The 16126-nt window shown below is 50.9% G+C and overlaps 1 protein-coding gene across 2 annotated transcripts in view; it reads left to right on the top strand.

Annotated features, from left to right (window-relative positions):
• The first annotated feature begins 5827 nt into the window (after positions 1–5827).
• AMFR (autocrine motility factor receptor) overlaps positions 5828–16126 on the top strand; it is a 54625-nt gene continuing 44326 nt past the window's right edge. The window contains exon 1 of one of the 2 annotated variants that reach the window (XM_075537326.1): positions 5828–6131. In XM_075537326.1, coding sequence (XP_075393441.1) covers positions 5922–6131 — 210 coding nt within the window. In that variant the 5' untranslated portion in view covers positions 5828–5921. Of the gene's footprint in view, positions 6132–6980; positions 7111–16126 lie in introns of those variants that run through there. The other variant, XM_075537327.1, reaches the window with a different exon arrangement.

Below are 16126 nucleotides of genomic sequence, written 5' to 3'. Positions count from 1 at the left end.
GCTACACTCTGATTTTCATCAGCAAGTGCTGCCAGCCCTCACTTTGAGCACATGAGATGGTGTCATCAGCTTATCGCAGGTGGTCGGTAAGCCTTCCTCTGATCCTGACGGCATGTTCATATAAGCCAGCTTCTCTGATGACTTGCTCAGTGTACGGGTTGATTTAAGTGTGGTTAGAGGCTACAACCCTGGTGCACAACTTTCCTGATTGTAAACCACGCAGTGGTCCTTTGTTCTGTTTGCACAACTGCTCCTTGCTCCGTGTACGCATTCTGAGTGAGCAAAATGAAATGTTCTGGAATCCTCATTCTCAAGGTTATCCATAGGTGGTTATGATCCACACAATTGAATGCCTTGGCATAGTAAAACACAAGTCAGCATCTTAAACTTAGAATGGAAGAGGAAAAATTATTGGGAGAAGAATTATCCTAATGGGGTTTCTTGATGCTGAGCTTTTAATCTGATTAAAATACATATTGGAAAATTCTCATCTTCAAAAGTTTTAAGTTTTTGAAAGATCAATTCTAGCTTACATAAGCTGCGCTTAAAATGTTGCTATTTAACACTTAGATATTCTAAAAAATGGGCTGTATAAAGTTTAACACTTCAACGTAATGAATAGTTTGATGTCAACTATGGAACTTTGAAATTGAAGATGGTGAAATCATGTATATTATACAAAAGGCAAATCTAATAGCCACTTTCCCATGGCGGTAGGGTTTTGCTTTGTGAGTGGTGTATTTTGTAACTGCCTGTATTTTAACATGGGTTGACTATAGAGACTTGGTTTCCAGTGCTTTTGGTTCTGAATCAGTGACAGTAAACGGCAGAGTAGAACTGTGTGTGCTGTTTGGCTTTCCCAGCTCTAGTCTTCCTGGAAGCAGACTGCCGCTGCTTCTGTGGAGCCACTGGTAAGTTTGCACATTTTGTGTGGTTTAAAAATTACAGCTCAGACCTTGATGTGTAAAGTGAAAGTACTTTTATTCCCTGGAAAAGTAGCATTTTTTCCAAAGTGTTTTAAAATCATACAGCTGAAATATTAATGTTTTAATCAAATGGCTTCAGACAACTAAAAGGAACCCAAGTATTTACATCAGTGTCTTTTTTTAAATTTTTTTTTTTAATTTTAACAATTTATTGGGGCTCATACAATTCTTTTCACAGTTCATATATATACATACATCAATTGTATAAAGCACATCTGTACAGTCTTTGCCCTAATCATTTTTTTCTCTTTTCTTCTTTTATATTTTATTAGGGACTCATACAACTCTTACCACAATCCACTACATCAGTGTCTTATAGAAGTGTGTATAGGGGACCCCCAGTAAAGTTAAACAGTTGTTCATCGTAGACCTTGTAAGACGATTCGTGGAATTCCAAAGTGGATGGCAATCTTGAGAGATCTTGTTTGGTGACTAATGAGTAAATAATAAGTTTATTTTTTAAAATAACAAATCTTAGAATAGTGAGACCATAAAAATAAAGTGAACCTTCCCTTTGGAAAGTTCGCAATGCTGAGCATTAAGAACCCGGGGAGTCAGGTCTGTCTGAATAGGACAGGCTGGATGAACTATCTGGAGGAAAAACAACGGGACCGACAGTTCTGGGGGGACTTGGGGTGGGGGAGTGGGGGGGGGTAAGGAAGTGGTGTTAATAAACACAGGGACAAGGGAACAACATGGGACCCAAAATGGTAGAGAGGGAGGAGTGGCAGGCCTGGTGGGGAATGATCAAGGGTAAGGTTGCGGAGAAAAGAGGTATACTCTAGCCCAGGTGGTGATGAAGCATGGTAGTAGGGCAGGAGGAAAGTCAAGGGAGATGGAGGAAAGAGCTAGGAGTCAAGGCATTTATGGAGGTCTAAATAAAGACATGTACATGCAAATATATATAGGAGGATGGGGTAATTGATCTATGTGTCTATATTTATAGGTTAAGTATTAAGGTGGCAGAAGGACCTTGGGCCTCTACTCAAACACTCCCTCAATGCATGAATACTTTCTTTTATTAAATTGGAACTCTATGATGCTCACTCTGCCGACACAACTGCTGAAGCCAAAGTGGGTGAACAAGTAAATGTGGTGAAGAAAGCTGATGGTGCCCGGCTATCAAAAGAGATAGTGACTGGGGTCTTAAAGGCTTGAAGATAAACAAGCGGCCATCTAGCTCAGAAGCAACAAAGTCCACATGAAAGAACACACCAGCCTGTGTGATCGAGGGGTCCCAAAGGGATCAATTATCAGGCATCAAAGAACAAAAAATCATATCATTGGCTGCACACCTCCATGATAGGATCGCTGAAGACAAATGGGTGCATAAGCAAATGTGGCGAAGAAAGCTGATGGTGCCCGGCTATCAAAAGAGATAGTGTCTGGGGTCTTAAAGGCTTGAAGGTGAACAAGCGGCCATCTAGCTCAGAAGCAAAAAAGCCCACATGGAAGAAGCACACCGGCCAGTGCGATCACGAGGTGCCAAGGGACCAGGTATAAGGCATCATGCAAAAAAAAAAGATGTGTGTGTACATGTATATATATATGTGTGTATGTATATATATGTGTGTATGTATATATATGCATATATATACAATATATTATACATATACATATATTCATTCATATTGAATGAAGGGGGAAGTGCAGAGTGGAGACCCAAGGCCCAAGTGTTGGCCAATGGAGATCCCCTCACAGAGGGGTTTAGGAGAGGAGATGGGTCAATCAGGGTGCGAGGTAGTACCGATGAAGAACACAGCTTTCCCCCAGATCCTGGATGCTTCCTCCCCCCCAACTACCATGATCCCAATTCTACCTTGCAGGGCTGGATAGGACAGAGGTTGTACACTGGTGCTGGAGGCACGGAATCCAGAGTGGATGATACCTTCAGGACCAGGGGTGTAAGGGGCAATGCTGGGAGAGTGGAGGGCGAGTGGGTTGGAAAGGGGAAACTGATTGCAGTGATCCACATGTGACCTCCTCCCTGGGAGAGGGACGGCAGAGAAGAGGGGGAAGGGAGACTCCGGATAGGGCCAGATATGACAAAATAACGATGTATAAATTACCAAGGGCACATGAGGGAGGGGGGAGCGGGGAGGGAGGGGGAAAAAAAAAGACCTGATGCAAAGGGCTTAAGTGGAGAGCAAATGCTTTGAGAATGATTGGGGCAGGGAATGTATGGATGTGCTTTATACAATTGATGTATGTATATGTATGGATTGTGATAAGAATTGTATGAGTCCCTAATAAAATGTAAAAAAAGAAAAGAGAAAAAAAAGAAAATGATTAGGGCAAAGAATGTACAGATGTGCTTTGTACAATTGATGTATGTATATGTATGGACTGTGATAAGAGTTGTATGAGCCCCTAATAAAATGTTAAAAAAGAACCCGTGGAGCAGGCACTATTATGGGCCTTAGGATGCAACGGTCATGCACACACAAACAGTAACTTTTTTGATAACAGCTTTACGAAGATAAAAATCTTAATAAAAAATCTGACATAGTTTACTAAATTATACAATTCAATGGCTTTTAGTATACTCACAATTGTCCAGCTATCACCACAATCAATTTCAATGTTGTCGCCTTTAAAGAGAGATACTACCCTTTAGCCAGCGTCCTGCATCCTCAGTCATGATCCCTTCGGTCTGTAGGTTTGCCTACACTGAACTTACAAATGGAGGCACATACTACATGTAGTATGGCCTTTTGTCTTTTTTTTTAGCATCCATGTTTTCAAGGTGTATCAAATGTATCTTGAGCGATTGGATCCTGCTAACTTCCCTAATAAAGCCCAGGATCTTGAGTGTAGTCTGAGTTGTGTGTGGCCATTTGAGCACATTATCAAGCCCAGCAGAAAAGAATGCCCGTGGAGGAACTGGTGGCGGATGGGGATAGAATCAACTTCCGGCTGATGCTACAGTTTGGGCTTCCCGTTGTGGAATGAATGGAGGTCAGACCCTGCCCCTCCATGCCATTTTCACAGAAATGCTGTAGATGTATCAGTACTTCATTCTTTTTCAAGGCAATTAATATCGCACAGTTGACCTACTCATCAGTTGATGGACATTTGTGTTGCCCATGTACATACACGGGTTTATTCCAACCATGTGTGATCAGTGGATGGCTATAGACAAGTTCAGCAACATTTAAATTTTATCTCAACTTGGCTAGAGTGGCTTACATAAAAGATACATTATTGTGCCTTGGAACAAAAGGTTTGAGGTCAGGGTTAAAATACAATTTTAGCAAGCCTCCAGCAGGCATGTTCCCAGATCTTTGAAGCTCCGGAGCAAGTTGGTAGGAATGCAGCTGCCCAGTTGAATGGTTTTCGGATGGATCAAGCGCATTGGGGAAGGTTGGTATGACCTCAGCAATGAACAGGAAAGCCGCGTGGAAGACGCCAACAGAATTGCCATCAAGCTTGGCATTTTCAGTGCTAAGCAAACAGACTGGCCTCAGCCAGGGTTTGGAATGATGGTGGCAAAGGCCAGGTATTCAAAGAGCTGATCTTGCATCTTTTACTGAAGCCAGTGGAAGTGTTATGGAGTGACTCATGCCCCAGGAGCAGTCTTGGTTGTACTGATATGATCTAGAGGGGAAAGGTCAATCCAAACTAGGGCTTTTGAAGGAATTTATCTGCTGGGCCAGTTAAATTAGAGGGGAAGAGATGGTCCCTACAACAGACTGACAATTAATTGGCTTTGAGAGATCCCTAAGAGGTAATCTTGTTAGATTTTCTTGAGGGACACAGGACAGGTATGAGGAAGTTTCTAGAAAATTGAACAATACAGCCCACTCCCTGGGGGATGGACAACAGAAAAGTGGGTGAAGGGAGACATGATAAATTATTTGGGATAATAATGATAAATTATTTGGGAGGGAGGAGGGAAATGAGTTGATACCAAGGGCTCAAGTAGAAAACATTTTGAAAATGATGATGCCAACGAATGTACAAGTGTGCTTGACACGATGGATGTATGGATTGTGATGAGTGGTAAGAACCTCAATAAAATGTTTTTTTTTTTAAAGAAAATTGAACATTGGTGACCTGGGAAGTTATGCTGAGGAACATTTACCTCCTCCTCACGAACCAGCTCATCCATCCAGGGTGGCCCGGGCTGTCCCTATGGGAATGTCACTGGGAACTTTACCAGCCCTGACCTTTCCTACCCCCCACCCCCCCAACAGATCATTTTAAACGCGCACACCTGGCCAATGTGTCGGGAATGGACCAGCTTAGAATCCTTCAGGGAAGGGAGCGAGAGATGGGGACATCACTTTGGGAAGTGTAGACCTCGGTGGAGGGCATGTCCAGATTTTTATTTATTTTCAATTAAAGTTATGGTTTGGCAGCAGTGCATTTCGATTTACCCACGTCTGTTTTCCTAATGAAAAAAAAAATATTGGGTACACACACACCCCCCTAGGAGTGGCGGCTCGCTGGGGCAGCCTTGCGCGTTCCGAGCAGCGGCAGTGGCTGCCCGTTCGGGACCCGGGAGCAGGGTATCAGGCGTGCGTGCACGGCAGTGTGGCACCCCGCGGGCGGACCCGTTGTCTGTCGCTCCAGGGACGGGGTCTTGAGCGCTCCCGCCGCCGTCCATCCCCAGGGAGGCGGCCAGGGCCCGAGCGGCCGCGATCCGCGATCCCCGCGCCCGCGGGCCGTCCTCGCGTGCCCGCCGCGGGCCGGGCCGGGCCGGGCGGAGCCGGGCGGGGCGCGCGTCCTCGGGGACCGAGGCCCGGCCCGCGGCGGGGGGCGGGGGACCCAGGCCGCGCCCCCGCACCCCGCGCCCGGCCCGCCGAGCCTCTTCCGCGCCGGCAGGGGCAGCAGCGGCAGCGGCGCGAACGGCCCGCGCGGCGGGAGCAGCGGAGGCCGAGGCCGCGGGCGCCGTTCGCCGCGCGGGGAGGCCCGGGCGCCGGGGCCGCCGCCATGCCGCTGCTCTTCCTGGAGCGCTTCCCGTGGCCCAGCCTGCGCACCTACACGGGCCTCAGCGCGCTGGCGCTGCTCGGCGCCGTCCTCAGCGCCCACCGCGCCCTGCGCCCGCCCGGGCCCGGGCCCCGCGCCGCCGAGCCGCCCCCGCCGGCCCCCCGGCCCGGGGACGTGGCCCACTACCTGCTCGCCGACAGCCTCTTCGTGTGGGTGAGCGAGGCCGGGGCCGCCACGTCACCCACGGGTGGGGGAGGCGTGGCCGGGCCCGGGGTGCCCTCCCGCGGACCCCGAGGCCCGGGCTCCCGGCGGAGAGGCCGCGGGCGGGCGGGGGGGAGCTCCCAACCAGGCGGGGTTGGAGGCCGGGGAGGGGGCCCTCGGCGCGTGCAGGGCGGAGGGGGCGGGGAGAGAAAGCGGGGGGCAGCGCGGGTGCCGGGACCCCGGGGCGGGGCAGCGGGGCGCCCTCGGGACGGGCAGGGCCCGGGAGCCCGCGTCGCCCGGCGTTTCGCCGCGGGGAGTTCTAGAAGGTGCTGCTGGACCGCGGCCAGCCCCCCCCCGGCCCTCGCCCCCCCCCCCCCCGGGCCCGGGGAGCTCCCGCGTGGACTCTCCGGGAATGCTAGGCCTGTGGGTGCGCCGGCACTTGCCCCGTGTGCGCAGACAGAGGCCGTGGCGCTCAACTTTGTTTCCGAGCGCCACCGGGGATTTGATGGGCGACTGCCTGCCCTGGGGGACCGGGCGGCCGAAGCGAGCACCCACCGCGCGGCGCGGCCGGGCCGGGGCGGGGGCGGCGGAGAGCGGGGCGCCTGGGCAGCGCGGCCTGCAGCGGGCCCGCGGGCGAGCAGCACGGCCGGGGCGCACGCTGGGCCCCCTTCGCGGCCCTCCGAACGAGTGCTTCCGGGTCACTCCGCGTCCGCCTGCCCCCCGCGCCCAGATGGACGGACGGACGGACGGACGGGCGGGCGCCACCGAACCTGCGATTCAGCAAGGCCCTGCCGTCTGCCCGGCGCGGACCTGATGGGACCACAGCGTTTCACACTGGGCCCACCACCTGTGTTTTGGCTTCAGAATTTTGTCTCCACCGCCACCCGAGTTCCCCCACCTGTATCCACTCCGCAGGGATCCGAAAAGTCGCCCCCCCCAAAAAAAAAGACAAAACAAAACAAAAAAAGAGAAACGAAAAGTTGCACCAAGAGTGAGTGGGTTGCTTGGGTGTGTGCCACTGTTCTGGATCGTGTTTTTTGGGTTGACCGTGACTCAGGAGACCGGTTGGGGAGGGCCCTTCCTCATAGCGGCTGAGCAGGTTCAAACTGGCAGCCTTGCGGTTAGCAGCCCAGCGCTTAACCACTGTGCCACCAGGCCTCCTTGGGATGGGGGGGGAGCGCGGAGAGAAGGCTGTAAGTGACTGCAGGAGTAATCTTCCTCCCTGACAGGATGATATGCAACTCATTTGTTGTAATTAATCCCATTGTGCTTCATCAGGGATTTAGGAACTCTGGGGGCTGTGGAAGTAAGCCTCGGGGCCCTGCTGATGGAGAAATTAGCAGAAGGCGGCCCAGGGCGAAGCTCCACTCCTCCCCTGCAGGTGCAGAGAACCCCGCCGGAAGGAGAGGAGGCGCTCGGGCCTCCTGGTTGTGTTGAAGGAGCAGGTCTGTGGTTTAGGGAGACGGGAAGGGTGCCTTTGGCAAGTGTGAAGGTTCATAATGTTGGCTTTGATATATATATTTTTAAGTCAGTTATTCAGAACAGACTTAAAAATATATATATATATATATATAAGTCAGGTCTGAATAAGCCTTTGAGAAAGAACTGCTATTGTGTTTAATAGAACCACCCGTATTGTTGAATGATTTTCTACATTTCTTTTTCTCTTCAAGAGTTTTCTCTTAACAAAGCCCATGTTCAGATTCCTGAGTTGGCACCCCTTCATAAAACCTGAGGGGAAGTCTGTTGGTTTCTCTGTGGCAAATGGAGGTTTACCAGACTCTCCCTTTCTCCCCAGATGGTGGGTAGAGGCGTTGCATCCCACACCCTTGCCATGTCTTCCTGCCTGTCACGGAGGTCTTGTTTCCTGGGGTCTCCTCTGCCCACTTTCCTATTTTCATGTCGGCCTTCCGGGATTCCGCAGACTCTCCCAGGCGGGCGCTGTACAATTTTCTCCTGTCCCGTGCAGTTTCTGCTCCAGCAGCCTGGAGGGGGTGAAGTCAGGGTCTCAAAAGCCTGGCAGGTGGTATTCTTGAGTGAATGCGTGTTGGGCCCTCGGTGGAAAGGGGCCCTTTGGTGCCCTGCACAAGGCATTCACTTTCACTTTTAAAGCACTCTGACACCCCCTTGGGGGGGGGTCCAACAAGACAACAGCCCAAAGCGGATTCTTCTCTAGAAAGTACTATGTTGAGACATTACAGGTCTGCTGAGCATCTTAAAGGAGGGCCTTGCTGGTGCGGTGGTTAAGTCTTAGCTGCGAACTGAAAAGCCAGGGGTCTGCAGGAGAAAGATGTGTGACCCCAGTGGGGTCACTGGGAGTTGGTGCCCGCCTGGTGGCAATGGGTATGCTTGTTTTTGTTGTTTCAATAACATAACAGGGAATTTTAGACAAATACATTTAGTTCAAAACCTTTCAGGGGTTCGATTTGGGGCATTCTGATGGTCACAGTTGTGAACATCCCCTGCACCTTTTAACAACTCCCCCACCCCCTGACCGCAAAGCAGCTCATATAGACAAAACAAAGCAAGAATTGATTATTGATAGCTGCATAGCAAAACATGGTGAGTGTGGAGGCAAGAGAATCGCAGTGCCCAGGGAAGGACTCGTCGACCGGCATTTGAATGTAGACGGGGAAGATGAGGAGTTATCCTAACAAGTCATGCTGGGAATTCCAGGCAGAGAGTGCAGCCTGTGAAGCTTAGTCTGGGGTGAGGGAAACAGCCCTGAACCTGTGAAGAACTGTTCATAAACTAGGCTGTTCAGTTAAAATCGTTGTGTTTTCCGGTTTAGGAAGGAGCTAGGGGAAGGTGCCCGGGGGATCCAGGTTCAAGAGGCTCATCTTTCTCCCACAGACCAGTGGTTTCAAATGGCTGAGCCTGGGTGTGGCAGCCCGTGTGTGTGCACACCCCTCTGTGCACCAGGTGTCACAAGCGGTGGGCAGAGAGGCCTATCTGTGAGCGAGAGGAAGAGGTGAGCATCTCTTCTGACGTTCTCTCTCTTAAAATGGCATCCCGATTTGGTGTCACCTGAGCACTTACAAAACAGTTTATCGGACTCTCCCAGGGGATCAGCATGTGAGAGGGGACCCTGAGTCAGGAAGCCCGAGAAAGAATGGATGCGTTTGAATTGTGGTGCAAGAGAAGAAACTGGTTTGTCTTGGAAGAAGTGCAGCCAGAGTGCTCCCTTGAGGCATAGATGGCAAGACTTCTTATGTCCTCTGGGCATGTTGCAGAAGAGACCAGCCCCTGGAAAAGATGTTGTGTTTGGTAACATAGAGGGGCCTCAAAAAATGAGGACGTTCCTTAAGGAGGTGTGACGCAGTGGTCGCAACAATGGGCTCAAGCACAGGAACAGTTGTGAGAATGGTGCAGGATGGGGCCGTGTTACGTTCTGTTGTGCGTAAGGCTGCTGTGCCTTGGAACGCACTCGATGGATAGCAACTGACAACAACACCAATGGCAGCACTACTGGGCAGCCAATGTGTGGGAGAGGAGTGGAGCCTTGGAATCTAGTGGCACAAATAGGGAAGAACTAGACTTGTGATTGGAAGTCCAGACCCACGCAGAGGGACCCCGGAAGTTAAGGCCTGGTGATAGGCCTCCTGAAGGTCACAGCCTTGAGACCCGCTGAGCGGTTTCCCCTGCAGACGCGAGTTGCTCCAAGACAGCGAACAACAGCAAAGGCAAGGTCAGCAGTTTGAAACCACCGGGCCCTCCTCGGGAAAAAGACAAGTCTTTCTACTCCCATAAAGAGTGACAGTCTCGGAAACCCACAGGGACAGGTCCACCCTGTCCTTGAGGGTCCCCATGAGTCGGTCGAGTTGATGGTGGTGAGTTTGGTTTTGATGTCTGAGAGGGGGCCCTGGGAGGTGCGGGCGGTTGACACTCTTTGAGTGTTAGCAAAAGGCTGGCCTGGTGATCTGCTCCCAAGAAACCAGCCATGGATCTGCTCCGACACATGGTCACCAGAAGCTGGAATTGACGCAGTGGCCGCTAGTTGTATGTTTGCGAAACCAACGTACAGAGGAGGCGGTGTGTAGGGCCCAGGCCAGATTATGTAAACCGGATTTTGTGGGTGTGGAAAAAATGTTGGAGTTCTAGGGGAAGGGCCGCCCTGTTGAGGGGAAAGTTTGTGGGAACAGTGTGTAAGATGTATTTATGTAGCGTTTATGCAGAATGGGAAGAGGCCCAGTGAGCTAGGAACCTAAAACCACCAAATGACAGTCTCTGCAGGCTGTCCTGTGACATGGACCTGTGGTCGGGTTGAGGGAAGCTCCCAGATCCTTGCAATCAAAGCCTGCCTTTGACCTCCGCACTTGTGTTAGCCCATGCCTTTGACCTCTGCTGTTGTGTTAGCCCATGCCTTTGACCTCTGCTCTTGTGTTAGCCCATGCCTTTGACCTCCACACTTGTGTTAGCCCATGCCTTTGGCCTCCGCTCTTGTGTTAGTCCATGCTTTTGACCTCCGCTCTTGTGTTAGCCCATGCCTTTGACCTCCGCTCTTGTGTTAGCCCATGCCTTTGACCTCCGCTCTTATGTTAGCCCATGCCTTTGACCTCTGCTCCTGTGTTAGCCCATGCCTTTGGCCTCCTCAGCTCTTGTGTTAGCCCATGCCTTTGACCTCTGCTCCTGTGTTAGCCCATGCCTTTGACCTCCGCTCTTATGTTAGCCCATGCCTTTGACCTCTGCTCTTGTGTTAGCCCATGCCTTTGACCTCTGCTCTTGTGTTAGCCCATGCCTTTGGCCTCTGCTCTTGTGTTAGCCCATGCTTTTGACCTCCGCACTTGTGTTAGCCCATGCCGTTGACCTCTGCTCTTGTGTTAGCCCATGCCTTTGGCTTCAGCTCTTATGTTAGCCCATGCCTTTGCAGGCTTTCCTTTAGAGTCTATTTCTGAGAATTTTAAAATGTCTTTGACATCTGCTTCTAGGCTTATTTTATTTACATGATTCAAACTATCATTTCCATGAAAGTGCCCCTTGATCCCTGCCTTCATTGTTTTAGATTATTAGAGCATCTTAGTATGTTTCTGTACTCTCTCCTTCCCTTCTCTCTCTCTTTCTTCTTCTTCTTCTCCTTCTCCTCCTCCTCCTCCTCCTCCTTCTTCTTCTTCTTCTTCTTCTTCTCTCTCTCTCTCTCTCTCTCTCTCTCTCTCTCTCTCTCTCTCTCTCTCTCTCTGTCTCTGTCTCTGTCTCTCTCTCCTGTAAAGCATTAGTTGAAACACCTATTGAGATTTTGACTGAGCTACAAAGAGATTGCACCATTCAAACAGAAGTCTCGCCGGCGGGGGAGTGCTGAAACTGCTGCAGAGAGCACACTGGTGGCTGATGGTACCTGCGCTCATTTGTACACAGCCTAGGAGCTATGAATGGTTTTGAAATTCTTAAGGAGTTGTGGAAACAGAAACCAAGCGCATGCGAGAGAATGTGTGGCCTGCAGAGCCTTCACGGGTTACTTTCTGTGAGTTCTTTACAAAGGCGCGCTAGTGGGTGCTAGCTGTGGAAGGTCGGTGGTTCCAAACCATCAGCAGTGGTTTTGAGATGACGCATGCGCAGACCTGACGCTCGGCTCCTAAGGGGTGACAGCCTCAGTCCCTTCCACGCTGGCCTCTAGGCGATGGGCTAGATGGCCCCTGACAGCAGCAGCTGCCTGTCCAGGAAACCCCGTTGACCTGTTTCACGGAATTATGAACGTTTAGAGACGAAAGTGGCCTATTAGTTTTTTGTCTCTATGGTTTTAGTATCCCAAAGACGGAGAGTTTTACCCCAGGAATGCGGGGTAGCGGAGGAGAAATTGGCTAGTCTCACAAGTAATAGACTATGCAGGGCTTGGATCAAGGGGGCGACCGCCCGCCTGCCGCGAGGTGTGCTCATGCGTCATCTCACTGCCCTCGCGCTTTGAAGAGGGACACGCTCATTAATGTCCTAAGGCAGTGGTCCTCCACCTTCCTGATGCCGCGGCCCTTTCAGACAGTTCCTCACGTGGTGACCCCCCCCAGCCATCACATTATTTCTGTTGCTACTTCATCACTGTCATTTTGCTGCTGTTAAGAATCAGGCAACACAGTTTGAGAACCGCTGTCCTCAGGGGAGGTGAGTATGAAGCTCTGTTTTGTTGGCATTTTGTACTTGTCTCTGGGAGCTGACTGAAAGGTGACAATACACATACTGTCCCGACAGGGAGTGTCCTGCACACAGGCTGGGGAGTAGACAGCGCTGGTCCTAAATTGGAGACGAAGAAACACTCAAATTGACCCTGGCCTTGGAACAGTCCCGCAGTTTAACCACACAGCATTGCAAGCTCATGCCCTCCCCCCCTGCGGGTGGCCAGCATTGTACGGGGTCAGAACCACCTCGACCGCTACACACTGACACAGGTGGCCAGGCCATTTGTTTCCCCTCCCTTCCCCTCCAGTTGGAACAGTGGTAGAATGTTGGTTTGGTTTCTCAGGGAGCCCAGTTGACCCATTCTGGTCTAAGTGTTACAAGACCAAACCATTTTGAATTTTTAAAATTAAAACTAGGTGTTTGTGTTTAGAGGAATGGATGGCATTTTGAATGACATTTTAAAATACATACATATATATATTGGTAATATGCATTTTAAAAAATAATTAGTGGGACTCATATGCCCCAGAGAGTCTTTGGTGCTGGGGTTTGTGGGTGAGACCCATTTATTCAGTTACAACATGCCCTTACCACGTGGCAGCATACACTAAAACTCTACTAAACTCTAACTTGTAACTCTAAAACGTAGGTGGGTACGCGATGTCCCATGGTTACGAAAGAGTTCAGCTTCAGTAGTAGGTAGGGGCTCCTTGGACCAGCGCTGCCTGACCTGTTCTAGTTGCCCATCTGCAAACTGATAGGTCTAGACCAGCTGCTCAGCAGGAGAAAGGTGGGTGTCTTGCTCGGGCAAAGATTACGTATCGGAAGCAACACTGTGGCAGTGGTTTTCTAATAGATGAGAGAGATTTCTGAAGTTCTTTGTTGGGGTTGGAAGACCTGGTGGCGCTGTCAGGTAAGCACGGGGCTGCTGACTCCCCTGTGAACAGCAAACCCACCAGGCGCTCCTTGAGTCGTGGATTTTGCTGATGTGACATTGAACTGATTTCAGTGCAGAGGGCACTCGAACTGCCCCTCCGGGGTTTCTAAGCTGTGATCTCTATGGGAGCCAATTGCAGGTCTCTCTCTCAGGGAGCTGCTGGTGAGCTTGAACCAGCCTTTCCGTTAGCAGCCAGTGTGAAACCACGAGGGCTCTTTGGAGGTAAAGGTATGTGTCCCATGTGTTCACGACAAATATGGCATTGTGTGCTTTGAATCTTGAGCGGACACCATATTAAAAACGCACGGGAGCCCACTTCCGACCATCCTTGTCACTGCGGCTGCAAAGGCTGGAGGGATGGGGACGAGTTGGTCACAGCTGCCGGATGGAGGGAGAGGAAGAGAGGAAGTGATCCCGGAGCAGCAGAGCATGCCCCACCCTGTCTGCTCCGCCGCCCACCTGGGCAGCTTCAGCTGCCACGGCAATCTGCCTGCCAGACAGAGCCGGTGCCCAAAGTCACGTCCTCTGCCTCACTTGCCTGTCTCCCCCCCCCCCCCCCACTATCTAGTGCAGCAAGAGTATGGGCTTGGTAGTGTTGGGGTGGGAGTGGCTAAAATCATTAGGAGGAAGTAATAAAAGGACATTTTGGTTTCCCTTTAAAAGCACACAGAACCGAGAGCCCAGGTGTGTGCAGTCAGCCACTGCCTGAGCGTTGAGTGCCTGAGAGCTGCGCTGTCTTTCACTGCCTGACTGCCGCGGGTCGATGCTGGCCGGTAGGATTGCTGCTTTGGGTCCCGGGCTGCAGATCCTGATGGGAGCAGACAGCGCCTTCCTTCCTTGGAGGAGCAGCTGCTGGGTTTGAACAGCTGACCTTGTGGCTAGCAGTGCCGCCGCGCTCCTACTTGTCCTCTAGTACAAATGCTGTGCACCCTAACAGGGTAGCTATGACTTCGTCTGTGCGGCTTTGGTCTGTTACTCATCAGTACCTTGTCATATGGTGAGAAAACGGAATTTGGAATTCTAGAAATGGTCAGCTAAGACTAGTAGAAACAAAACTTTTGAAATGTTCGTCAAAAAATTAGATAAGAAAAAAAAATTAGATAAGATAATGACTGCTCAGGGTGCAACGGTTAAAAAGTACAGAAATGACAGTAAGTTTCCCTCCCGCCGCCCACTCCCTTCCCAGCAGCCCCCCCCCCCCCCCAGACTGGGTGTTGCAGTCTCGTGTGCTGGTTGGGCTGGGAAGTAGGAGATTAAGAAATGGGTAGGACTCCCTCACCCAGGGCTCCCCTTTCCCCTTAATTTCAGTTACCCGCAGCCAGCCGGAGCCCCCAAACATTTCAATGACGTGCTGCCCTCAGTAGCCCTACAAGCTTGCCTCCTCCCGCCCTGACTAGAATCACCTTTGTCCTGCGCATCTGCCCACCGTTAGTCACTTGGCAGTCATCTGGGTTTCCAGACAGACTCAGATGGCCACAGCACTTGTGCTCCAGTGAATGGCCGTGCTGTGACCCGCTGGTGCCCTAAGGGTGAACCCTGCCAGCCCAGGGTGCCCTGATACCTGTCCTGTGTGTGTAAGGGGAAAAAACCCCAGCGTATATTGGGTTCTGTATACTGGTACCATCCGCTGTTTGGGGATCCTTAGTGGTAGGAGGTTCTTGGAAGGTGTCTCCAAGGGTAAGGGGGGGACTGACGTACCCAAATTGACCTAGCTCATTCGTAATCATGTATGCATACATACTCGAAAACCAGACTCACTGCCATCGAGTCGATTGATCCTGACTCACACGACTCTGCAGGACAAGGCAGGACTGTCCCTGTGAGTTCCTGAGACCAGAACTCTGTATGGGAGTAGGGAACCAGGTCTTTCACCCCCGGAGCCGCAGGTGGTTTCAAACTGCCCACCCTGCTGTTAGCAGCCCACCGTGTCACCCCTGTGCCGCCAGGGCTCTGTGCACCTGTGAGGAACATCAAGAGAATGGACTCTTTCTAAGTCCCACCTGTGTTCTTTCTATACCGAGGCGAGTGTAGCCACATTTTTTTCTTTGCTTAAAGAATGATTCCTCTCGAAGGCTCCTAATGATGCTAGTACGTTTAGAGCTGCTGAGTTAGTTTGCAGGCGCCGTGATAGTCCGCTGAGTGGGTATTTCAAGCTTCTTGGACTGGTCTCCTTGATGGACCTGAGATGGTTCCCACTTGCTCCCTGCACTTAGGGTGCATGGAAGTTTAGATTCTGCAGCCAGGGGAAATTAGCTGGCTAATGAGCAGAACTTTCACTGTTGCCTAAGTGGATAGGTAGTGGTTCAAATTAGCCTTCTGGCCGTGAGCCTCATCATGTACTGGAGGTGAGATTAATAGAACAGTTATTGCTTGTTTCCCTCCTTAACTTTGTTTGTAATCTTAAAATGATATTTACTTGCTTCCAGCCAGCCCTTCAAAGCTTTCACTTAGAAAAAAATTTAAGTTTATGTGAATTAGCTAGGAGTTTACCTTTCAGTTCGTCGATTCTGTATATGACAACTGAAACGACTTGTCAAGCCTCCAATATCTCCCTTGAACACGTTTCCCTCCCCACCCCGCCACCCCCCCTTGATTTCTCCGCTCCCTCTGTTGGAGAAAGAGGCGCCTTTCGCCTCCTTTAAAGACTTGCTGCCTTGGAAACCCACAGGGGCAGAGTTCCCCTGTGCTTTGGGCTCTCCGAGGTGGATTCTCTCACGCAGTGGCGGTGAGTGTGTGTGTGTGTGTGTCCTTGTGGGAAACTGCCCACCTTCACCCACATGAAGCCTCTGTCTCCCTTCTAACCTATTGCTTGGTCTCTCCCTTGCCCTCCCTTTCTGGTGACCATCCACGTTTGTTTCCTTGGATATGTATGGAAACCCCTGTCTTGATGTTTTTCTTAATGACCGGGGTACCATGCGTGTCATACCTGTCCTTTTGTGAAGGACTACTTTCCTTCAGCACAATG

This window comes from Tenrec ecaudatus, chromosome 18 (genome assembly GCF_050624435.1).
Source record: "Tenrec ecaudatus isolate mTenEca1 chromosome 18, mTenEca1.hap1, whole genome shotgun sequence".
Taxonomy (NCBI): Eukaryota; Metazoa; Chordata; class Mammalia; order Afrosoricida; family Tenrecidae; genus Tenrec; species Tenrec ecaudatus.
Note: the sequence above shows the minus strand (reverse complement) of the source record. Positions and strands in the feature narration are given on the sequence as shown.